Source organism: Pocillopora damicornis, chromosome 14 (genome assembly GCF_964200805.1).
Source record: "Pocillopora damicornis chromosome 14, jaPocDami1.2, whole genome shotgun sequence".
In the NCBI taxonomy this organism is placed as follows: Eukaryota; Metazoa; Cnidaria; class Anthozoa; order Scleractinia; family Pocilloporidae; genus Pocillopora; species Pocillopora damicornis.
The window spans coordinates 13,890,827-13,912,780 of NC_142683.1; the positions used below are offsets into that span (position 1 = coordinate 13,890,827).

General features: G+C 37.5%; 3 protein-coding genes across 6 annotated transcripts in view; all 3 read right to left on the bottom strand.

The window, feature by feature from the left end:
* LOC149034583 (hsp70/Hsp90 co-chaperone CNS1 homolog) overlaps positions 1-10,161 on the bottom strand; it is a 35,676-nt gene extending 25,515 nt beyond the window's left edge. Inside the window, exon 1 of the mRNA XM_089193814.1 lies at positions 10,081-10,161. The gene's annotated coding sequence lies outside the window, so the exon portion shown is untranslated. The remainder of the gene's footprint in view (positions 1-10,080) is intronic.
* Positions 1,676-8,791, bottom strand: LOC113667133 (uncharacterized). Its single transcript, XM_089193807.1, has 5 exons — positions 8,663-8,791; positions 7,008-7,169; positions 6,688-6,765; positions 5,733-5,800; positions 1,676-4,741 (listed from the first exon to the last, which is right to left on the bottom strand). Exons 1-5 carry the CDS (start codon positions 8,757-8,759, stop codon positions 1,871-1,873), a joined length of 3,276 nt encoding a protein of 1,091 aa, XP_089049933.1. The 5' UTR covers positions 8,760-8,791; the 3' UTR covers positions 1,676-1,870.
* Positions 10,162-11,397: 1,236 nt separating the features above from the next.
* Positions 11,398-21,954, bottom strand: part of LOC149034584 (uncharacterized) — a 36,677-nt gene continuing 26,120 nt past the window's right edge. Inside the window, exons 1-4 of one of the 4 annotated variants that reach the window (XM_089193810.1) lie at positions 20,146-20,376; positions 14,634-14,708; positions 13,099-13,194; positions 11,398-12,631 (exon numbers count right to left, since the gene is read on the bottom strand). In XM_089193810.1, coding sequence (XP_089049936.1) covers positions 11,805-12,631; positions 13,099-13,189 — 918 coding nt within the window. In that variant the 5' untranslated portion in view covers positions 13,190-13,194; positions 14,634-14,708; positions 20,146-20,376 and the 3' untranslated portion in view covers positions 11,398-11,804. Of the gene's footprint in view, positions 12,632-13,098; positions 13,195-14,617; positions 14,850-20,145; positions 20,377-21,954 lie in introns of those variants that run through there. The other 3 variants (XM_089193811.1, XM_089193812.1, XM_089193813.1) reach the window with 3 other exon arrangements.

The window sequence follows — 21,954 nt, forward strand, 5'->3', positions numbered from 1 at the left end:
TAAAATGGACCCATTTACTTCCAAGACTGATTATAGTTTAAATTCTCCTCACAAAATTAATACACCCACAAAAATAGTGTCAAGAATTAAAGAAAATCAAAACTGGAGGAAAATTTTATGCTACAAACGTGATGCTACATCGAACTCTAAGAAAGAAGTAACAAAGAAACACATTCTTATCATCTGAAAGAATTTGTCTTCTGGGAGAATTTGTCTTCAGAACTTGGGAGTTCATGAGTTAATTAAACTAAGGTAAATGAACAATTATCTTCAACTGTAAATAAAGATAGCATCAAAATACTTCATATGAAATTCACCGACATTATACATTGGTTAAAAAAGGTTCCACCTTGTCTTGTTTTTAAAATCCTACGTTACATCATATTCAACCATGTGCAAGGTTAACTATTGCATTTTCTACCGGCATATACCAATGGTAGTTACGAAAATCTGCAAAATTAAGATTGATTTTACAAAAATTTCTTCTAACACAGCTGTGATACAGTATATCTTAAACTTTTGACCACATAACGGATTCTAATTACAAAAAGTGCTCTGAATACCTAAGTATAAATTCTTAAATCTAAGAAAGATATTATCAGACATCTTCAAATTATACTATGGTAAATTTAAAGCAATGAAAAAATTTTCAACAAGGAATTTTCAAAAATTGAAAGTTTTCTCCTTAAGCTCAGAAACTTTTCAACTACGGACTAGTTTGCATTTATTTATGAACTATTTCACCAAATTAATTACTTTTGAGGACTACATGGCTTTTTTAAATTGCTTCTCTGATTTATGGAAGTAAATATTTTCCTACTAAAAACAACAAATTCCATGTCACATACATTAAAAGTTAAAGCTATGGAAACATTACTTACAGTTAACTCTCCTTCGCTCTTTCCTTGTTTAGATTACATGGACAATTTTTTTCCTCTCTGTCGTGATTCTTTAAAACCAACAGATAAGTGTTTCATAAAATGGACTAAAATTGGTCAAACTCGTTTGATTAAAATCAGGGTTATAGCCAGCTTTTAGACTTGTTGAAGGCCTGTTCCCTTCGAAATTTCAATTTTTGTTTCAACATTAGTAAGAGTCAGATTGTCAAAGTCAAGCGGGCAGAAAACAATTGTAGCCCGGGCCTTCAGGAATAGAGGCTGGCTACACCCCTAAAAGTAGATCTTATGTCTCTAAAATATGGTCGGCAAATTCAATAACATTATCACAGATGTTTACTTCTATAAATCAAGCTTAAAATGGCAATCTTGGCAGTGATAGAATTAGATTGCATTAAAATGGATCGAAAAAAGTAATAATAATTTTTTTCTTGTAAAGTTAATCTCAATTCGTGACAAAGAAATTTTTGGTGTAGAAAAACCATCCAAGTTTAATCAACGTACGGCTGCGAATTTTGCAGATCAAAATTTTGAAATAAAAATGTGCCAACTTTTGCAAATGACGAGCTGTTTCTTTGCTTATCAAAAGCTTAAAGTATAAACGTAATTAAAACCTGATGGACTAGCTCCTGGTTATGTAAAATCAAAAACCTTTTTAGAGGCTTTTAAATGGTTTTTAAAGGTTTCTTTGTTTTTGTATGGAAAACAATTTAAAAATTGTATTCACAAGCATTAAATTTGTTAAAGTACGAAAACAAACAATTCCATTGATCAAACCGTTATGAAACCATCTGTTTTTATTTCCTCACAAAAGTAAAGTTACACATCTCAAGTTCCAGTTAAAGAAAAAGTAAAAAGTTATGAAAAATAGCCAAAAATTGTCAAAATAGAGAAACATTTAAAACTTCCAAGTTCCCGCGTCATTCTTTTTGAGATGAAAAAATAATTGATTTATGTGATTTTATATTCAAATTCTATCTTTCTTTTGCCATGAAGTCAAGACTGACGTCATCTCCAATCAGTAAAAAGGGCGCCCAGTATTTGATGTCGCGGAACTTGGCTGATTCTCTGAGGCTTCTCATAGCCAGGTTCAGTGACTCGCTTGCAGATTTTCCTTCAGCAAGGTGTTGATAAAAGCATTTCATGAATTCGAGAGTAGCCTCGTCATCAATCGCCCACAGGGACACCACAACAGACCGGGCACCAGCCCCCATAAAAGCGCGCGCAATGCCAACCACACCTTCAGCCTTGATCTCGCCCCGACCACTGTGGCAGCAACTGAGTACAACAAGTTTGGCGCGAAGTTGAACATTCAACACATCTTCAATTGTTAAAATGTAATCTTCCTCTGTTGGCACATTAGATCTTCGTTCTGGGTCAGGTGTAAGAGCAATTTCGCCTGTTTCCATACATCCGTGTGCCGCAAAGTGAACTAAGGAAACGGAACAGAGTCTTTTCAACACCTCGCGTTTCGTGGCCTGTCTGCCAGTGATTGGCGTGATATTCAGAATTTTTCCGATCAACTTTACTTCTTCTTCAGCAGACGGAAGCTGCTCGAGGAGTATCTCCCCTTTGCTGTCAGTAACCTCGACCACCCACGGGTTTCCTACAAGTAATGCACCACTGCCTTTGTGATAATCATCTGGGCAATCGGCAATTAGTCTAAGACTTATTAACGATGGAGCGAGTCGAATTCTGAACGATTCGCACAGGTATTTAGAATTTCCATCCTTGAATGCAGCGTAAGGAGCGAGCCACAGGGGTCCATCGGGAATAATGAGTAGCTCATTCCCTTGAACCAGGTCAGCCACCGGCTTCATAACGGTATCATACAACAAGCTCAGGCATTCGTTTTGTTGGATGGGAGGTTGAAGGTTGTCTTCTTTAGTTTTCTCATCCACTTTTGAACGGCTCTCCCTCAAAGCATCTAAAGATCGGTTCTCGCATCTCTTATTAGAACGAACACCAAGTTGTGTATAAACACCGAGCATGAACGACTCAGAGTACTGGCTGGCTCCACCATTCTCTGAAACAGAACCATTGAGTTTACTTTGTCTTAACTGAACTTGCTTTCCTTCAGACACAACCCAAAGATTAATGTCAGCTTTGTCCACTGCCTGAAAGACGGTGTCTGATGGAACGTTCTTTAAAACTGCTAAAATTTCATCGCCTCTCTTGTGCTGACTTGTTCCACCACAAAAACTGGATTCCATGAGGTCGGTCAGAGCTTGAGCTCGTCCTTTCTCAGCAGCAAATAAGGCTTCAACGATATTACCTTGTTCTACGAGAACTCTACTCAAACGTGTATACACGTCTTGATACTGATCTCGAAAATTAACTTTCCACTCATCTTTAGATTTTAGAAGTATTCTCAAGGAATTGCTTAAGTCTATACTAGTTTGGTAATGTTCAACGGCTTTTGGCAGTCCACCCTGCAACTCAAAAACACATCCTAATGAATAGTAGGCCATAGCCTCTAAGGATTTGTCTTCCACCTCTTTGGCAATTTTGAGCGCTACGTTGTATAAATTGTTGGCCTTTATCAAATCTCCCAGAGTAAGATAAGCATTTCCAAGATTGCCATTAGCAACACCCTCCCCACGCTTGTCTCCTACTTCCTTGGCTATTTTAAGATTTAGGTTGTGGTACTCTATGGCTTTTTTGAAATCACCCAGACGGTTATAGGCATTGCCAAGATTACCATAACCTATACCCTCCCCATACTTGTCTCCTACTTCTTTAACTACTTTAAGATTTAGGTTGTAGTACTCTTTGGCTTTTTTGAAATCACCCAAATGGCAATAAGCATTGCCAAGATTACAATAACCTGAACCCTCCCCATACTTGTCTCCTATTTCTTTAACTGTTTTAAGATGTAGGATGTGGTACTCTATAGCTTTCTTAAAATCACCCAGACAACAATAATCACTACCAAGATTGCTATTAGCACCACCCTCCCCATGCTTGTCACCTACTTCTTTAGCTATTTTAAGATGTAGGTTGTGGTACTCTATGGCTTTTTTGTAATCACCCAGACACTCATAAGCATTGCCAAGGCTGCCATAAGCATCACCCTCCCCATGCTTGTCTCCTACTTCTTTAGCTACTTTAAGACATAGGTTAATGTACTCTATGGCTTTTTTGCAATCACCCAGACTCCGATGAGTAATGCCCAGGTTACCATAAAGTTTACCCTCCCTATACTTGTCTCCTATTTTTTTCACTATTTTAAGAGCTAGGTTGAGGTAATACATTGCTTTTTTAAAATCACCCAGACACCGATACGCAATCCCAAGATTGTTGTATGCGTCGCCCTCCCCATGCTTGTCTCCTACTTTTTTAGCTATTTGAAGATATAGGTTCTGGTACTCTATGGCTTTTTTAAAATCACCCAGACTCACATAAGCATTGCCAAGATTGCAATAAGCATGACTTTCCCCACACTCGTCTCCTTCTTCTTTAGCTATTTGAAGATGTAGGTTGTAGTACTCTGTGGCTTTTTTGAAATCAGCCAGACTGCAATAAGCATTGCCAAGACTGCCATAAGCACCACCCTCCCTATGCTTATCTCCTACCTCTTTAGCTAATTTAAGATCAAGGTTGTGGTACTCTATGGATTTTTTTAAATCACCCAGTTTGTAATAAGCATTACCAAGATTGCCATAATTGTTACTCTCCTCATGCTTGTCTCCCTGTTTATAGAAGTCTATGACTTTCTTGACATCACTTGAACTTGTATTACCATGGTCATGGCTAATATGATCTTTTTCCTCCATGAACTTATCTCTCACTTCTTTGATAGACTGCATTCTTAATGACAACAAGATCCTATAATTTTTGTCAATCTTCTTCTATGTTAAGGTTTAAAAATGTGGAAAAAACAAAAAATGATTATTTTTCTGATCACATTGGTATAATAAATAGGCCAGTTTTACAGCTGCTTGCTTGGTTCCCAAGCCTTTGAACGGGAGTGTGGCTAGAGGTGACCTGGTTATGACACAAACGTTGCCGCTTTTAAATGCAAATTACTTTATTATTTATAATACCGGTACTCACTAGATACTGGTCTCTATCACAACAAGGTCACCTTCAATCTCACTCCAAATCAAAGGCTTGGCAACTAAGTACACAACTGTAAAATTGCCTATTACATGTGGGAAGGCTTGCGTTTAAAGTAGATATTTAATCAAAATTCAGTCTCTAGTAGTAAATCTACACATCACAAAGAGTTTTCTTTCATGCGCTACGTCAAATTTTAATGCAAAATATCTAGGTATAATTTCTCCTTTCGAAAAACCAGGAAGCACTTACTCAATTTTTAAATTAATATAGAGCTTTAACATCATTAATGTTTTACAGCAGAAGAAGAAATGAGTCTAGAAGACTAATATGTGCCTTTGAAAGTTCTATTTGTCCATAGGAAAATGTGACGAAAGTTTACTAGTCTCTTAGTAATAGAAAAAATTTAAAGGGGAGAAAATTAGCATAATATATATAAACATTACCAAGCTTCTTTTTGTGGCTCATTTCGGAGAGATCATCTACCCAAATACCATGTATAAACTGGGTGAATTTAAGTCTTTTAACTAAACTAATGTACCAGTTGTGGCATGGATAGTATGGCTAGGTCATGGCTCAATGGAGCGTATCACTATTAAGTTATGACCTATTTACTTTTCCCACATTTTTTAATCACACACACTGAAAGTATGAGCTGACAAGTTTCCATCATAACTAATACCCTTCTTCAAATCAGTTTTCTCCCTTAAAATGTCAAATTATGGAACATTTCCATTACACCCAAGGTTAAGAATTTAAGATTCCTTAAAAGGATACAGCTAATCCCTTATCACACCAAGTAATTGCTTCTTCGAATCTCTTCAGTTCAACACAAGCAGTGGCTCCTGTAGGCAACAACACAAAGAAGCATATAATTAATGTAGCTCAATAGCCAGAAACCTGATTGAAAGCTAAATCATTACAGACCATGAAAAAAAAACATATTTGCTTTTGATAATTGAAACTTATCTAAGAACATTTGAATTGGGACTGACAATTCCCACAAAATCACTAAGAGATATAGATAGAATATAATACATGCAATGGGAGAATGGAACAATGAAACCCATTTTTTAAGATTTCTATAGTATAGTACATTTTTTAGTTAATCTTTTTAAAAATAGGTTAAATACAAATTAAAAAAAAATATATATATATATATATATATTTGATAATAATCCTAGATTCCTTTTTGTTTGAGTCAACATACTTGATTGACTCAATCAGTTGATAATAATTGATTCCTGGGAAGTGACTCAAACTAAAGTTTTAAGTTCACCAAGAATAAGATTTACTCATGCAGTCTTTTTAATTACATTATTATTACATGTATTTAATAGCACTTGAAGTTGAGTTATACTTGATGAATGAGGAATGTTTCCTGACAGTTAAGTTAAGTTAAGTTAAGTCCTTACTTCTTTTCAAAACAGCTAGACAGTGACTAAACATATCTGACACCACTACCTCACTCACTGAGCAAAAGGAAACTAAAATACTCCTGCTGAAATTTTTCTGTGCATTCAGCACTGAGATCTTCATCCAACTCAAAATAGTATTCTCATCATAATGGAAAGTCATGGCACAGCAGTCAAGAGCTGGATTCAAATGTACATCAGGGTGGTCTTGACCTCTTAATGAAAGTCAATTGAGACAAGATATAACTTCATATAACCTTAGAGTGTTAAGTTCTTTTTTTAATTATTATTATTATTGCACCGCTAACATTTCTAACCTCTCACAATTGCCTTGAGGAAAGTTGGATTTAACTCATTGGCAGCTTCTGCATCCCTCAGTGAATCCTGGTGATTTCCTGTTTGAAAATAAATATCTCTGATTATCTGTTTATGTAGCAAACCCACCACCTACACAATAACTTAAGGAAAAACTTGTGAATTGCTCTTTGTATAATTGAGAGGCCAAGATAAGGCATATATATTTTTTCGGATTTTTTATTTTTAGACATATATTCAAAATTATCACCTTTTTCAGAAAAACTACTGAAAGCCCTTGCTGAGGACAGAAAAATGCATATTAAAGCTCTCATCATCTTACCAAGCTTAAAATGTGCAATAGCCCTGTTGTTGTACAGTTTGGCCTTCATTTCTTTCTCATTGCAGTTCATTTTAATTCCTTCTGTGTAAAAGTGAATAGCATTGATGAAATCTCCTTTCTTGAAGGTCTCATTACCCTCATTCCTATAAATATCAGCTTTGGCTGCAAAAAAAAAATTTAAAAAATAATTTATGTCAAAATCTCTGGTTGTAGTTAATTAGTGTATAAGCAAGCTGCCAAGATCTGGAGATTTAAAACCTGCAGATTTTTCCTTTTGTGCCAGCTGCCACTTTTGCACCTGCCTGACTTGAAGCATCCACTGAAAACCTTAGATGATGTCTACAGTCTCAAAGATGGCCCCACTCACAGGACAAACCCCACTCAGTTAGTTTATGAAATACTTTTTTCGGTTGGAAGCTCAACCAATCAGACTCAGTTGCATGCTGTTATTGTCCAGGAGAAAGCATAATCCCCTCTTTAGAACCCAAAATCTAAGTGCAATCAAGAAAATTAAGATAAGAACCCCAAGATAACCATAATAAAATTGGACATGGGAAATCTGGACTTCAAATGTTATATTTCTGTGAGGAAGTGACCCAAATCCTCATTTTTCTTGAAGGTTTGAAGACCCATGTGGAAGACCAAGAGTCTTGTTCTGTTTCTGTGAGCTCTGATAATCAGAGAGTTGGCAAAACTATAAGTGTAAAAGAGTCTACTGCTTTAATTACATTTAGATGGTTAATGTCAGTCAATAAGATCCCAATGTTGCAATCGTACAAACCAGAAGCAGTATTACCTATAGACAAATAGTTATGATATAAATGATAAGAATAATATTAAGATGAGATTAATATTTATGATGATGCTTATAATGATGAGAATTAAGTGTCACTCAATCTGAAGCAAACCCCTTGGCATTTAAACTTTTGGAGATCAGTTTCTAAAAATTCATATCCCTTGGGCAAAATATGGGTTTAAATGCCCCACCCAAATTTTTGTAAAAAGCAAAATAATTAGCAACAATGACTTTCAACAATTGACCAAGCTTTAAAACTGAGAACTTGTGCACGAATTTATTCTGAGCCATTTGTTAGTGAAAGTGCACTTAATGTACCTTAAACACCTCCATATTCAATGATACATAACAGTTGCATTGTAGTGGAAAGTCTTGACACTTCTGATTCAAATTCCCCAATGCCAGTCAGGCAAGGTTCAATCTCCCCCCTCCTCCCCCCCTCCCCTTTGCCTTGGATGATGATCAAAAGCCTGTGGGTTGCTCGAGGAGAAGGGAGGGGATGTTGAAGCTTTCAAATTGACTGCTGCATTATAATGAGAAGATGATTATGATGGTACTTTGTAATGATACAAACTTACAAAATGGATGCTGTATGATGATCAAAATATGTCTCTACTTATTATAACTTTGTGTACTTGCTTTGAACTTTTAGAAAAGAAAATAACAAAGGTTTCTGTGTCATAGATCCTTCTCAATGAACAGCATAATGTAATCATAGAAGAGAGTCATGACTGGCCAAATATCCTTTAAATTGGTCATACACTGTATATATCCTTCTCTACATTTACTTACATTCTTGAAACTGGTGGAATAGAAATTGTTCTAACAATAACTGAAGCCAAAGTTCAACATAGCTCACCTCGTAAAGTGTCCTCATCAAAATCTGGTGCATTTTCTTTGTCAGGTAAGTCTTCATTTTCAAATGGCACTTTCATTGGACTTCTTCCTGTAGCCATAGCAACTGTAAGAAGATTCTTCTTACAAAGTTGCTGGCCTGAAGAAAGGATGGTTGCAAATGGTAACAAACATCAACTCAACATATGACCTAAAATAAATGTTTTTTCCCTCTTGGGAATGGGAAGGATACATAAACACAAAATCACAAGCAATTGATATTAATGACATTGCTAAAGCAGAAAAAGAACAAAAGATATATATATATATATATATATATATATATATATATATATATATATATTAAGAAAACAAGCATTTATTTTTGAATGAACATTAATTCACTTCTCATTATGATACATTTCAAGATTTATAGACTACATTCCCAATTGACTGAGATAAATTGGTTCAACATCAACATCTTTGTGTTGCAAGTTCATATAATTTGTTACAGAAAACAAAACATATCTTGATTAGCAGATGAAAAAAGTAAAACTTTACTCCGGTACCAATCAATCATTACCAGTTGATGAATTGGATTCCTAAAAATCGAAAGCAGTTAATTGAAAGGACGCTTGCTATACTGAATCACTAGCTGACATTTGAAGAAGAATCGATTTGTCTCAATAATAAACAAGGAAATCAGTATAACAGTACAGTTTGGATGGAGAATATAAGTAGTCTATCCAAAATACAAAATTATTTTCAAACTATAAAATAATAAACATAAACATATGACATACACTGGACATGTTTATCGTTTTTTGATCAAATACATCGTAAATACAGGAGCAAATTAATTTATGTAAATATACGCCCTACACGAAAGCTTGTGCAATTAAAACACGATTGTAAGTAATTGCTCCACATGAGAAGCAAACGAGACTGAAAGTGTTTCGATCATCAGCGCTTAATTGCACCAAATCAAATCGATAATTTGGAAATTCCTTTTGGCTTACCTGCAGAATACCCCGCCACTCTGGTCCACCTCATTCACATGTGTCGGGAGGCTTTGGAGATCGAGGCCTAACACAATAAACGTCAATCTTATTCGACTTATTCAATGACATGTAAATGAGTGGCAGGGCATTCTGCAGTTGCTCCGACAGTTGTAACTTGTTCAGACAAGCTCAGCTTAATTAGCTTTTAAGTAACAGACGTGTTACATAGTGCAACAACAATACAAAAATTATTAATACACGCCAGAATTAATTAAAATTTAGCCATCCTCGTCAGTTAACGGCAGGAGCGTCTTCCATTGCCGGAAATCAGACAAAATTAGGAAAGATTAAAAACATTTGAAAGAGAAAATGTTGACTGAGAAACTCGAAATAGAGGTATTTACCATATAGTCAATAATCTGATACAACCATGCGTTCTTACCTCGTCGCGGAAATGAAAGGCATGTTTGACTGTTTAAGAGCCTCGCTTCCTCACTCCGACTTGGAAATGATTCAGAGAAAGTCAATAAGACTAATAAAGTGCCAAGAAACACTCGGAAGCTATGTTATAGAACGAAGAACCTCAATTAGCGCGTCGTGAAAACAAAAGGAAAGGTAGTTCGGCTCATAACTCTGTGCAAGCTTGAAGCCGGAAGTGCTTCAGCTGAAATTGAAAGAAGAGCCCGTTTGGCTGGCTCTCGTAATTCGGCTTTTTCATCTGTAAACAAAGTCTGAAGTTCGGCCAAATTATTGCTTTGAGGTTAAAAAAGCTGTTACTTTCATGCATCGCAGTCTTTGAATATTGATAAATATTAAAAACATAGTAAAGAATGTTATAACTTTTTTTTACATGGAAATGAAAGAGGAAAGGTGAATTTCTAACCGACACTAAACCCTAAAAAAAAATTGATCTACATCATAAAGAACTCCCGGAAAGGTTTAAAGATAATTTATTAGCAATAGTTACAAATCAAAATTACGACGAGAACAAACTGCTAAAAACTGACTACACAACGTTTTTATATACATAAGAATTAAAATATTTCTCGTGCGCTTCTCGCGTTCTTCCAAGGTCCACTACATTTTTACATCTCACTTTTACAAATTCTCGTTAGCACTCTTTACATAACACAAGAAGTAAGTCTTTCTAAAATTAGAGACAAATTCATTTCGGAGTATTTTCATAAACATTTTGCTGCAGCGTGAACATAAAATGTTATTTATCGTATTTTCATTTTGCGATTGCATACCCTTTAGAGGACTTTAGAGCCCGGAGGGTTTGTGGCACCGCACTGGTTCAGGGGATACGTTTCAAGTGTTTTTTTCCCTTAAAGATCTTTTTGGATTTTCTTTATCTGGCAGTGACATACCCGAGTATTTTCAAGAGTTGTGCAGTACTTTGACTTGCCTTACGGCCTTGTCAAAATACAAACAAGGAATGAAAATACTAAGCAATACTACACACCAAACAGTTTAATAACCTATTTATTATTATTATTATTATTATTATTATTATTTATTTATTAAAATTGCTTTTTTTCTCCTGCCAAGTCTTTCTGCTCATTTCTCATAAGGTGGGAAAAGTAAGGCGGATAAAGAAACGCAGCGTGCGCAGCCAACCGCCTAAACAGATTTGTTTACTCTACAAAATAACCAACGGTACACATATGGGATATATATTCACGTTATTTGAAACAACTTTGTGCAGTTGGATTATAAGACCAAATTATCTTGTTGTACCCCTCACCGTTACAGCACCAAAGTTTCCTTACCAACTAAACCCATTTATTCATACGTTACTGATACGTTGTAATAATCCGTTGTTGACGCGAAGCCAAAAGCAACCAATATAAACCTAATAGACTACATTTGGAGTAGAAATCTCCCAAAAGCTTAGCATACTTTGTATATATGTATATAACTTAACATCACTGACATACTTCTCGAACGCTTCACATAACATTAATCTCTCTCTCACTTTCATACAATCAGCTATACTTTGTATGATTATATCTCATTTATAAATGTTTCCTTATCCCTCTGCACACTAAGCTTAAGAGGTAAATCTTAGAAACACAATCAACAAGCATTCCTCGTGTTTGAAATAATAGAAAACGAGTGGCTTCGGGGACAAGAGTGGGTACCCTGTAATTTTCCTTTCATTTCTTACTCCAAAGGAATGTGGTTACAAAGGATGTTCCTGTCGTCGGTGAAAAGCTTTTCCCAAAAGAAACTCATTAAGGAAATTCTAAAAGTGGTGGTGCCAAAAACTGCCAAAAGTGTGTTTATAGTATCCATATCCAAGGAGTTCTTATCTGTATATGCTCTATGCATCTCGTGGATTTTTACACTCACAGCCAAAAGGGTAGCCATAAGATTGATAAGGGTAACAACGAAAAATACGAAGACCGTTATTTTATAAATAACAAATACGTAAATGGGATCACTCTGCTTCAAAAAATTTAACTTGGTGTAATTTAGAAATCCTACAGCCAAAGTTCTGAGAATATAACTTACTATCAAGAAAAAAATTATGACCCGAGATGATGAAGACTCGATAGAAATGAATAAGTTGATGTATCGACACAAGGCGAGGGTGAGAAGAAGAACCAAAGTCAAGAACGAAAGAACAAACATGAGCTGATATAAGATTGACTTGTATCCAGGGAACTGTGGAACATTCCGTAAAGCAGCTATGAAGATAGCGGTGAAAATACACAGCGAAGCCAGCCACACTATTGTTAGCTCTTCCGAAAAAGGGAAAGCGGCCTCTTTTTTGCACTGATATGTGGTGGATTGGACGCTGAAACAAGCAACATCACGAATCATGTACAGAATTGCCCCAACTAGTTGCCATAGCAACAACAAACTGAAGGCCACTGAATAACAGGGATTTCTTTGTCCTGGCCAGACTAGTATTATTTTGGCTGATTTCCGTAGCAATGGCTGATCAATGTCGGAGCAAGCTGTCATCATCGTAGCGTCACAATCCCCTGTGTACGAAAAGAATATAAAATAAATTGAGGGGGTGCTCAATTCAATTTTCGTGGGTGTGTGCCGCTGGTCTTTCAGAAGGCCTTACCCTGTTACAGTCTATTCTGTGGCTAATTATCGACCCCATCTTGGTCACTTTGGCAATACGTGCTGGTAACAAACTTTTAACAACGAACTTTCCGTTTTAAAGTCCCTACTTTCCTCGAATTTTCTTGCCCCAAAATTCCGAAGATGTGCGACCCCTTTCTTGCAATGAGCTCTGTTAAAAATGATACCCCACCATAGTCAACTCGGTCGTGAAAATGCCACTCTATCCAGCGGATCATCCCCATCAGCCTATGATTAAGAAGTACACCCCACGGGGTGGTCATACATACTGTTTTGCCTCTTCTACAATCTATATACAGCAGGAATACACAGTGCATGTTCTTGTAGCAAAGTAACTGAAGCTTGAAGTGAGCCTTACCTTGTATAGATTCTTCATCAACATCCTGTGAAATTTCTTTCTCAGCTGTTTCAACGTCCACAATTGGAACTTCAGTTGAAGTCTTCTCCATAGCCACTAAGGATGTGAAAAAATGTTTGTTTTTAAATTCCTGTTTTAACAATATCATGTAAAAAGTAAGTTGGTTTTAATCCTGTGGAAGACAGAGAAAAATTCAGTGACTGTGTGATGTTCATATCATTACCGCCCCAAATCAAAACACATCCGCGAAGTTTGAACGAATCAAAGCTGGAAGCTCTAGCTCAAAATATATGCACAACTAGTTTCATCTAGAAAGATAATCTAAGCAGCAGTTTCCACCCCACAATCAAAAGTTCAAATAAAAAACCTTAAATGCATGAAAAATTATAGTTTTAGTGCGAGTCTCGTACTCAATACGTGACTTTTGTCACGAGTCACGTTCTCACGCAGTCTCGCTGTCTGCCCGATATCGAGTCACGCACTCCTTACAAAAAAAATTCTAAAGCAGGTATTTATTTTAAGAGACTCTTCAAATCATATTTGATATCATTTTGCACACGTTCCTTTGTGGAACTTTATAGTTTCTTGCTTAGTGAAGCAACAGACTGTCACACACTGACGTAGCCACTATTGTTGTAAAATATTCACTAAAATACAACCAGCGGCGTGATGATTTAGCGTTGCGCTCAGGCGGCAATTATTTCACTCAGTGTGAAGACTAATCTTAGCTTTCGCCGTTTAGAACAGACTGATGGAAATGTAGACTGTCTCCATTAGCAAAGAAATTTTATGCTAGATTGCAGCCATTCAAATTGCCGTTCCGGAGTATCGCTTTGGGAAAACAGCCGTCACAACTCGCACAAATAGTGTGGTCTAGTCTCCTTCGTAGGTGTTCTTAAACTCGTCACGCAACGCTCCTCCCTACGTACGGCTGCTTACTTTTGAACTACATTCCTTTCCCGTTACATGACGAGTCTAAGCACGGTTGCGAAGGAGACTTAACGTAATCATGCCCGGAAAATTTTTCAGACTGTGATCACAATTTGTAACTTCAACCTACGTGATCATCCTTTGTGACCTTAGGGACCTTAGTAACAAAAAGAACAACAACAAAAAAACCATACATATTTAATTTGGTTATTGGCGCTGATCGAAGCACTTTCAATTTCGTAAATAGAGTGAAAGTGCTTCGCTCATCACTAAACACAAAATTAAAGCAATCTCTTGAACTTTCCTCGAAACACCTAAGAATGATTCGGTTTTTTCCTTGATAGATACCAGTTTTTTATTCCTGTGGCTTTTTGTTGTATTCGTCAACTCTGAGTGTAAGTTTTAAACAAGTGCACCCCAGCGCCAGATTCAAGTAAAAGTTAAAAATCTCAGCAGTTGTAACTCAGCGCCTTCATGCCCAGAATTCAAAGAAAATTTGGATAAGTTAAAAAGAAACTGGAGGAGAAAACAACAACTGAGAAGCTCAAAGTAAAAATATTTACTCAGTATACAGAAACCTCACACAAACCTGTAAAGCTTCTCACCTCTGTTGGGGAAACGGAAGCGATGTCAGCAGCTTTTTTACGACCTTGCTTCGTACCTCAGTCCAATAAGGAAACCTTTCAAAGAAACTCACTGGAATTGATAAGGTCCTTTCAGAACACGAGAGAAAATACACGTTTTGGAATGAAAAATCTCAAAACCACGACCTTAGCAGTAAACTTGCCGACGCCGTTGTTGGGGAGTCGTGTTATATCAACATAGGTGTAGAAAGATAAAATTAATTTTAATTTGGGGATTGGCACGGATCGAGTTGCTTTCAGTTTCGATAATAAAATAATGAACGAAACTGAAAGTGCTTCTATCAGCACCAAACACCGGACGAAATTGCAAGAATCCGTAAACGGAAACGTGGCAGAAACATGTTAAACCGTTCCGGAAACACGACGGATAACCTGTGTTTCCGTTACCGGTTTCGTGACGTTTTCTCGCGTTTCCGTTGCTGCGTATACAACGGAACCGGACCACTTTTTGTGCATGTTTCCGTCAAGTTTCAGCTAGAGGAAACAAATGTTTCCGCAATCGTAATTTCGGGTTTACATTTGCGGAAACACAAGAAAACGTTGCGGAAACATGTCTTTTCCATGTTTCCGTTGACGTATTCCGGGCTACTGAATGGGTGATGGAACCTGCGGAAACACAAGAAACCGTTCCGGAAACTGAGGTCTGTTTCATGTTTATACAGCTTACGTCTCGGAAACGTGTTAATTCAAATTTATCTTACCCTTGCGGAAACTTTCTAGCTTTGGTAAACCTTTTTTTCCCTCTTTCTTTCCGAAACGCACCCTTATAATGTTCATGGTAGTTGGAAAGTCTTATTAATTAATTTACAGAACACCTCTTATGGCGTTTTCCCCTTCAGTCAAAGAAATACTACAGCTATATTTTGCCAAAGCGTCATTTATTTTTCTTCCATAAGATAAGGTTGTAGTTAAATAGAGCTTCAATTCATCACAGAGCCTACTATTCATAAAATACTTGTAGTATATACATCTACTTTGGTTTCTATGTCAGACTGGGAAAGAAAACTTTTCACCAATTAACAAATCGCATTCCAAATTACTTTTGAACAAATGTTACAATGGCTGTTCTGAGCACTATAAATGAAAACAGGCATAAAGTTTGCCAAGAACAATGAACGTCTTTATAGTGTTTTCTAAAATAATGTCTATTCTTAGGAACCTCTCAGTCCAATTATTCGGTACGAATTGCCCAACGAGGGCCATTGGTGGGGCAAGGCCGTACAGATGGCTCTTCGGTTCTGGTCAAACGTGCACTTGCACGACGCTGCTTTTCGCTAAGTCCTTCCAAATAGGCCTCGTCCAGTTTTGCTTTCAAATTCTTCAGTTCGCTTTTCTCCCACACCAGTTTACGTACTTTCCTTGGTTTCGGACCCCTAGATGAAGCAGGATCATCGTTGTCGCTTTCTTCCGATGACATGAAGTCGATGGCATTTGGCGAACAGAAAATTTCTCTTGCCTTTTCTTTGTCGTTGTCCGACAAGATAGCCTTCTCTAAGCTTGAAAGGCGTCTTGATAGTTTCTAAACGATATAAACAGAGAACAAAAGTGTCAAAAAATGGATGCATTGACCCTGGCTTGTTGAGGCCAGGAATTGTGCGTTATTACATAGTCCATAGTCTGGAAATTCAAAGAAAGCAATATGTTCATGTTTTTGCAGTTGTGAACTGGCTGAAACCTTCCGAACAAGACTTTGGCTTTAAGAACCCACTATCAGTTTGGCATGCAAGAGGCTACGAGACTTCAGGGCCATCTGTATTTCCACCTGTCCAGAGGATTCACTCAAAGTATTTGTCAGCTGAAAAACTTTTGTCAGGACAGAAATACTTGATCGTGTCTCCCATCTCCAGGAGAATTTTGTTGTAACTAACTTACAAACAGGGGGGGGGGGGGAGTTTGAAAAGGGATTGATAAGATGTTATTATATGGCCAGACAAAAAGAAGAATTTTGTTTGTTTACATGTAATGTAAGTGTTTTGTACCAGCTAACATTTTGCTTGTGCATGATGATAAGCTGAACTTAAATTTTTCAAAGTTTGCTAGTCCTCTCTACTTTTTTCTTGTCAGGCATTTTTGCACTTCCATTTAGTATTTCTCACTAGAAGAAAATGTTGTCAATATTTTTTGCTTTTGTTTCCAAGTTTTTTCACCACTTAAATGTACCCTTAATTTACACTAAAATGTGGTTTAAATGCCGATATAGTTTGGAAAATCTAGACCAAGGTCAGTATTGATTTTAGCCAATCAAATTCAGGAATAGTTTCCAGTCCTTGTGAGACACGGCCATATAATAAGGTACTTTATATAATTTACCAAATTTATTATATGCTTTTGTTTCTAATACATGCAGGTGTGTTTAGAGTACATCTAAGCACCTTTGTAAGGTTTAGCTAGGTAACTATGTGTGGCTGTTGTGGTTCAATTTTAACCTTGCTTTAAATTTTATTTTACTTTGTGTTTAGATATGATAATATCTGTTGATGAGTTTGAAACAAAGGAAAATTTAAACCAGGGATAATACCGAACCACAATAATGATGTACTTATGAGAAACATTACTCTTGAGAGTGATTAATAACTTTTTTCGTGTTCACTTAGTGTCATCTACAAATGAGGGAGATTGGCAGAACTTCAGATTTTTAAATTGACAGTTATACAAACCAAACTCAGTTGGGAGTTTATAACTTTTGAATTATCCAAACCTCCAAAGGCAGTTCAGAGTTGTTAGGTAATTGGTGTTGTGTGACACTGATTGAACATTGACAATGTTATAAGGCCTTGTATGGGATTAATTATTAAGGTTGTTATCAATGAGTTCCTTTTACTACACTTCGGTTAACAAATAAGGAAATGTAGATTTTATTCTTAGCCATTCGCTTTTGCCTTTCTTAGGCTTTTCAGTGGTGTTTTGCTCTTTTGATTCTGTTAGATTTACTGACAATTTCTTTGTTTTTTTTTTTTATTGTTGGTGACTGGTGGAACTAATAAAAACAATTTACAGGTCTACTACCTGAAATTTAGAAAGTTGTGTACCTGACGTTGTTTTTTTTCTATCTTAGAAGGTAGGGGGGGGGTTAAGTAGGCTCATCCTCAACTGGTATAACAACTTTTTGGCTCAATCACACAACTATATGATTTGGCCACAGTGGCTCAAATGGCACACCTGTCTTATTTGGCTCATTTAATCCAACCTACTCAAATCACACAACTGTTTCATTTGGCCCAACCGGCTAAAATCACACAACTGTCTAATTTGCCCCTACTTGATTAAGTGACACAACTGTGTCATTTGGCGCAACCGGCTCAATTTGTACAACTGTCTCATTTGGCCCAACTGGCTCAAATCAGACAACTGTCTCATTTGGCCCAACTTAATCAAATGACACAACTGGCTCAAAACACATTTGCCTCATTTGACCTAACAGGCTCAAATCACACCACAGTGTCATTTGGCTCAAATCACAGAACTGTCTCAGAAATGTCTCATTTTGCCCAATCCACTCCACTCACATGAATGTCTCATTTGGCTTAACCAGCTCAAATGACACAATTGTCTCTTTTTGGCCTAACCAGCTCACATCCCAGAAATGTCTCACTTGGCCCAACTGGTTCAAATCACACAACAATCTCATCTGATCCAACCGGCTCAAATCACACAACTGTCTCATTTGGACAAACCAGATTAAATGACACAACTGTCTCATTTGGCACAACCGGTTCAACTTGTCTTATTTGGGCCAACCAGATCAAATGACACAGCGGTCTCATTTGGCCCAACCGACTTAAATCACACAACTGTGTCATTTGGCCTAACTGGCTCAAATCACACAACTGCCTCGTTTGGCCCAATCAGATCAAATGACACAACTGTCTCATTTGGCCCAACTGGCTCAAATCCCACAACCGCCTCATCTGACCCAACCGGCACAAATCACACAACTGTCTCATTTTGCCCAATCAGATCAAGTGACACAAGTGTCTCATTTGGCCCAACCGGCTCAAATCCCACAACCGTCTCATCTGACTCAAATAATACAACTGTCTTGTTTTGCCCAATCGACTTAAATCACACAACTGTCTCATTTGGCACAACTTGTCGCATTTGAGCCAACCAAATCAAACGACACAACAGTCTCATTTGGCCCAATCGACTTAAATCCCACAACTGTCTCACCTGACCCAACTGGCTCATATCACACAACTGTCTCATTTGGCCCTTCTCATTTGGCCCAACTGGCTCAAGTCACACAACTGTCTTATCTGATACAACCAGCTCAAATCACACAACTGTCTCATTTGGACAAACCAGATTAAATGACACAACTGTCTCATTTGGCACAACCGGTTCAACTTGTCTTACTTGGGCCAACCAGATCAAATGACACAGTGGTCTCATTTGGCCCAACCGACTTAAATTACATAACTGTCTCATTTGGCCCAGCTGGTGCAAATCACACAACTGTCTCATTTGGCCTTAAACTGGCTCAAATAATACAATGTCTAATTTTGGCTGTCTCGTTTGGCCCAACCAGCTCAGTGCACACAACTGTCTTCTTTGGGTAACCGGATCAAATGACACAACTCGTCTCATTTGGGTCAACCAGATCAAATGACACAATTGTCTCATTGGCACCAACCGACCTAAGTCACACAACTGTCTCATTTGGCCTAACCGGATTAAATAACACAGCCGTCGCATTAAGATTCCTTGTTGTTCAAAGAACCATCTCGCGTTTGTGTTTTGGTAAGATGTAGCAAAAAACTGCAAATCCGTTTGCAGAAACATGACGGAAACGAACAACGGCGGAAATGTGCTGGCTTAAATATGACGGAAACGTGACTTGGCATTTCCGTTCCGTTAACGTGACGGAAACACGTAGACTTTCATTTTCACCTTTCCGTAAGACGTAAACATAACGGAAACATGGAGTTGCATGTTTCCGCCACGTTTCAGAAATACGGAAACATGTGATTTCGTCCTGTGAAACAGGAACTAAAAATCCCCCACTTTTAACACTTCTGAGAGTGGCTGAGTGGTTAAGGCGCTGGGTTCCGGGTTAAAGTCCTTGGCTGCACTTTGTCTATAGCCAATCAGTTTGCCTTTTGGCAGTTGGGATTTTTGGACACTATATTTACTTGCAGTGTTAATTGACAATTTGTGTCAGTGGACAAGAGGAGTCACTCCGTAGAATTTCCACCACTAAATCCTATTATTTTTATTTTTATGTTTTTTTCAGTTAAATAGCGTTTCTTTTTCTCTGCATTTTTTTGTAAATTCGTTAGCATCTTAGGTTAAGTTTTGAAGTGACGCGGGACGGCAGTTCACTGCAACTAAGTATTCAAATTAAAGTTAGCAATCCTCGATAGCCCGGTGGCAGAGTTTCACACCACCAGAAATCAAAGAAAATCCCAAAAGATTTCTAAAACACTTGAAGGTGTTAACTTTGACTAGAAAAGCTCAAACTAAAGGCATTTACCTGATGTATAAAGATCCCACATAAGCTGGTAAAGTCTTACCCTGTCGAGCAAACAGAAGCGAGGTTTGACTGTTCTATGAGCTTTTTTAACAACCTTACCACCTCAATCCGTTATGAGAATATTTCAAAGGACTCAGTAAGATTTATAAGGTCCAAATGAAATTGGACAGAAACATTATCAAACGAAAAATCTCGAGAAAACGACCTTAACTGTAAACTTGCCGACAGCATTGCTGCCTTATATTAGGAATTGTTTTGTCAAGAAAAAAACTCAGGCCCAAGATTCTGTACATGCTTGAGGTACACGACACGGACAACCGGAAGTGAAGAACCTCTGCTGTATGGTATGACAAAATTACGGCTTTGTGGTACAAAATACACATTGTGGCTACCATGGGCGACTAACTCTCAGCAAATCAATCAGACAGCTTTTAACGCGACTTTACAATATATTTAATCTCAAAAATTGCTGACACAAATTGGTATTGATCGGATCGGTTAAAAAGTGCAAGCAAAATAGTGAGCGGAAACTTATTACAATGTAAATTAAGCGAAATACGCTTTAAACTAAATACGCTTAGGAAAACCACAACGAAAATAACGATGAAAACTACGCAATACAAAACTTACATTTGTTGCGGTGCTGTAGAATTACTGCCTAACAGCAGACCGTGCAGTACGATGGAATAGATTTTTTTTCTTCGCAAGCGGACTTACTGAGTAAACTGAACAATATGCGATGAACAAAAACAGATGCTACGTTACGCAACATTACGAAATTTTACGTAGCTAACGCACGCAAAATTTGAACTGTAATTAGTGTTGTTTGCACAGGAACAATAAACAAAAAAAAAAGAAAAAGGCGTTTATGATCTACACTCACTGCTTCTTTCATGTGTAGCACTGCTCCAACATTGACAATAAACCATAGGACTCACATCACCATTAAAGATGTGTTCCCAGAATTTCACGTACACTTTGTATACATAAGTCAAAGAAAAACAAGCGAATGGTATAAATTAACCCAAAGAACTGTAAAGGCAAACTAACTTAACCCTCCCCCCTCAGTCCGCCGGTGTACCGTCATTAGAGGAGAAAGTCAAAAGATAATAGACGAAGACTTAACTGTAAGTCACTATGACGTTCAAGCTGTTTCCGTAGTGTTTTGGTGATACACAAGTCGGCAAGACTGGTCTCCGATAGCTTTAACATACATGGCTACAAAACAGGTTTTCATTTATGAACTGAAACTGAAAAACATCTTATTAAAGTAGCACCCTACGACTGGCACTTGAATGGTCAAGCTCAAGGATTCCGGGTTAGAGCGTTTTGAGTGAGGCCACCCTGAACAGCATAATGAACAATACCTCATGAGAGTACTGCTCGGTGGAGTTAATTTGAATTGTTACATACTATTTCGCCAGCAGGAAGGCCTTTGTGGATGTTAGGGACCTTAAGCAACCCGCGACAGCGACGTCAGCGAAGACGTGGCAAAACAATAGCTCTGCACACGTGTGCGTTTAAAACTGTGCACATTTCGTAGCCGGCCGCTGCAAAATAACAGTGAAATCAACAAAATTTGCGTGGTCCGAGAAAGGAAACCCCGACGGCAAATTATTAAAGTTTCCATATAGAACTCAACGCCGCTCTCATACGTTATGCTGAGGTTAACTTGTGGTGCCGTAAGAGATGGTAAAGATATCCACTCTTTCGCGAAATTCCAACAAAAAAATATGTATTCATTTTAAGGGCCTGTTTACATGGAGGTTGGGGACCCCAGGTAGGTGAGGTAACCAGCCTAGCCGTAGT

What these genes read in the sequence shown, in the direction of transcription:
- LOC113667133 (XM_089193807.1), bottom strand. Translation starts at nt 8,759, where the DNA reads ATGGCTACAGGAAGAAGTCCAATGAAAGTGCCATTTGAAAATGAAGAC. An exon ending in CCTCAAGGCAATTGTGAGAG is followed by an intron (nt 5,801 to 6,687) that starts GTTAGAAATGTT and finishes TGTTGCCTACAG; the next exon opens with GAGCCACTGCTTGTGTTGAA. An exon ending in GGTGTGATAAGGGATTAGCT is followed by an intron (nt 4,742 to 5,732) that starts GTATCCTTTTAA and finishes ACATAGAAGAAG; the next exon opens with ATTGACAAAAATTATAGGAT.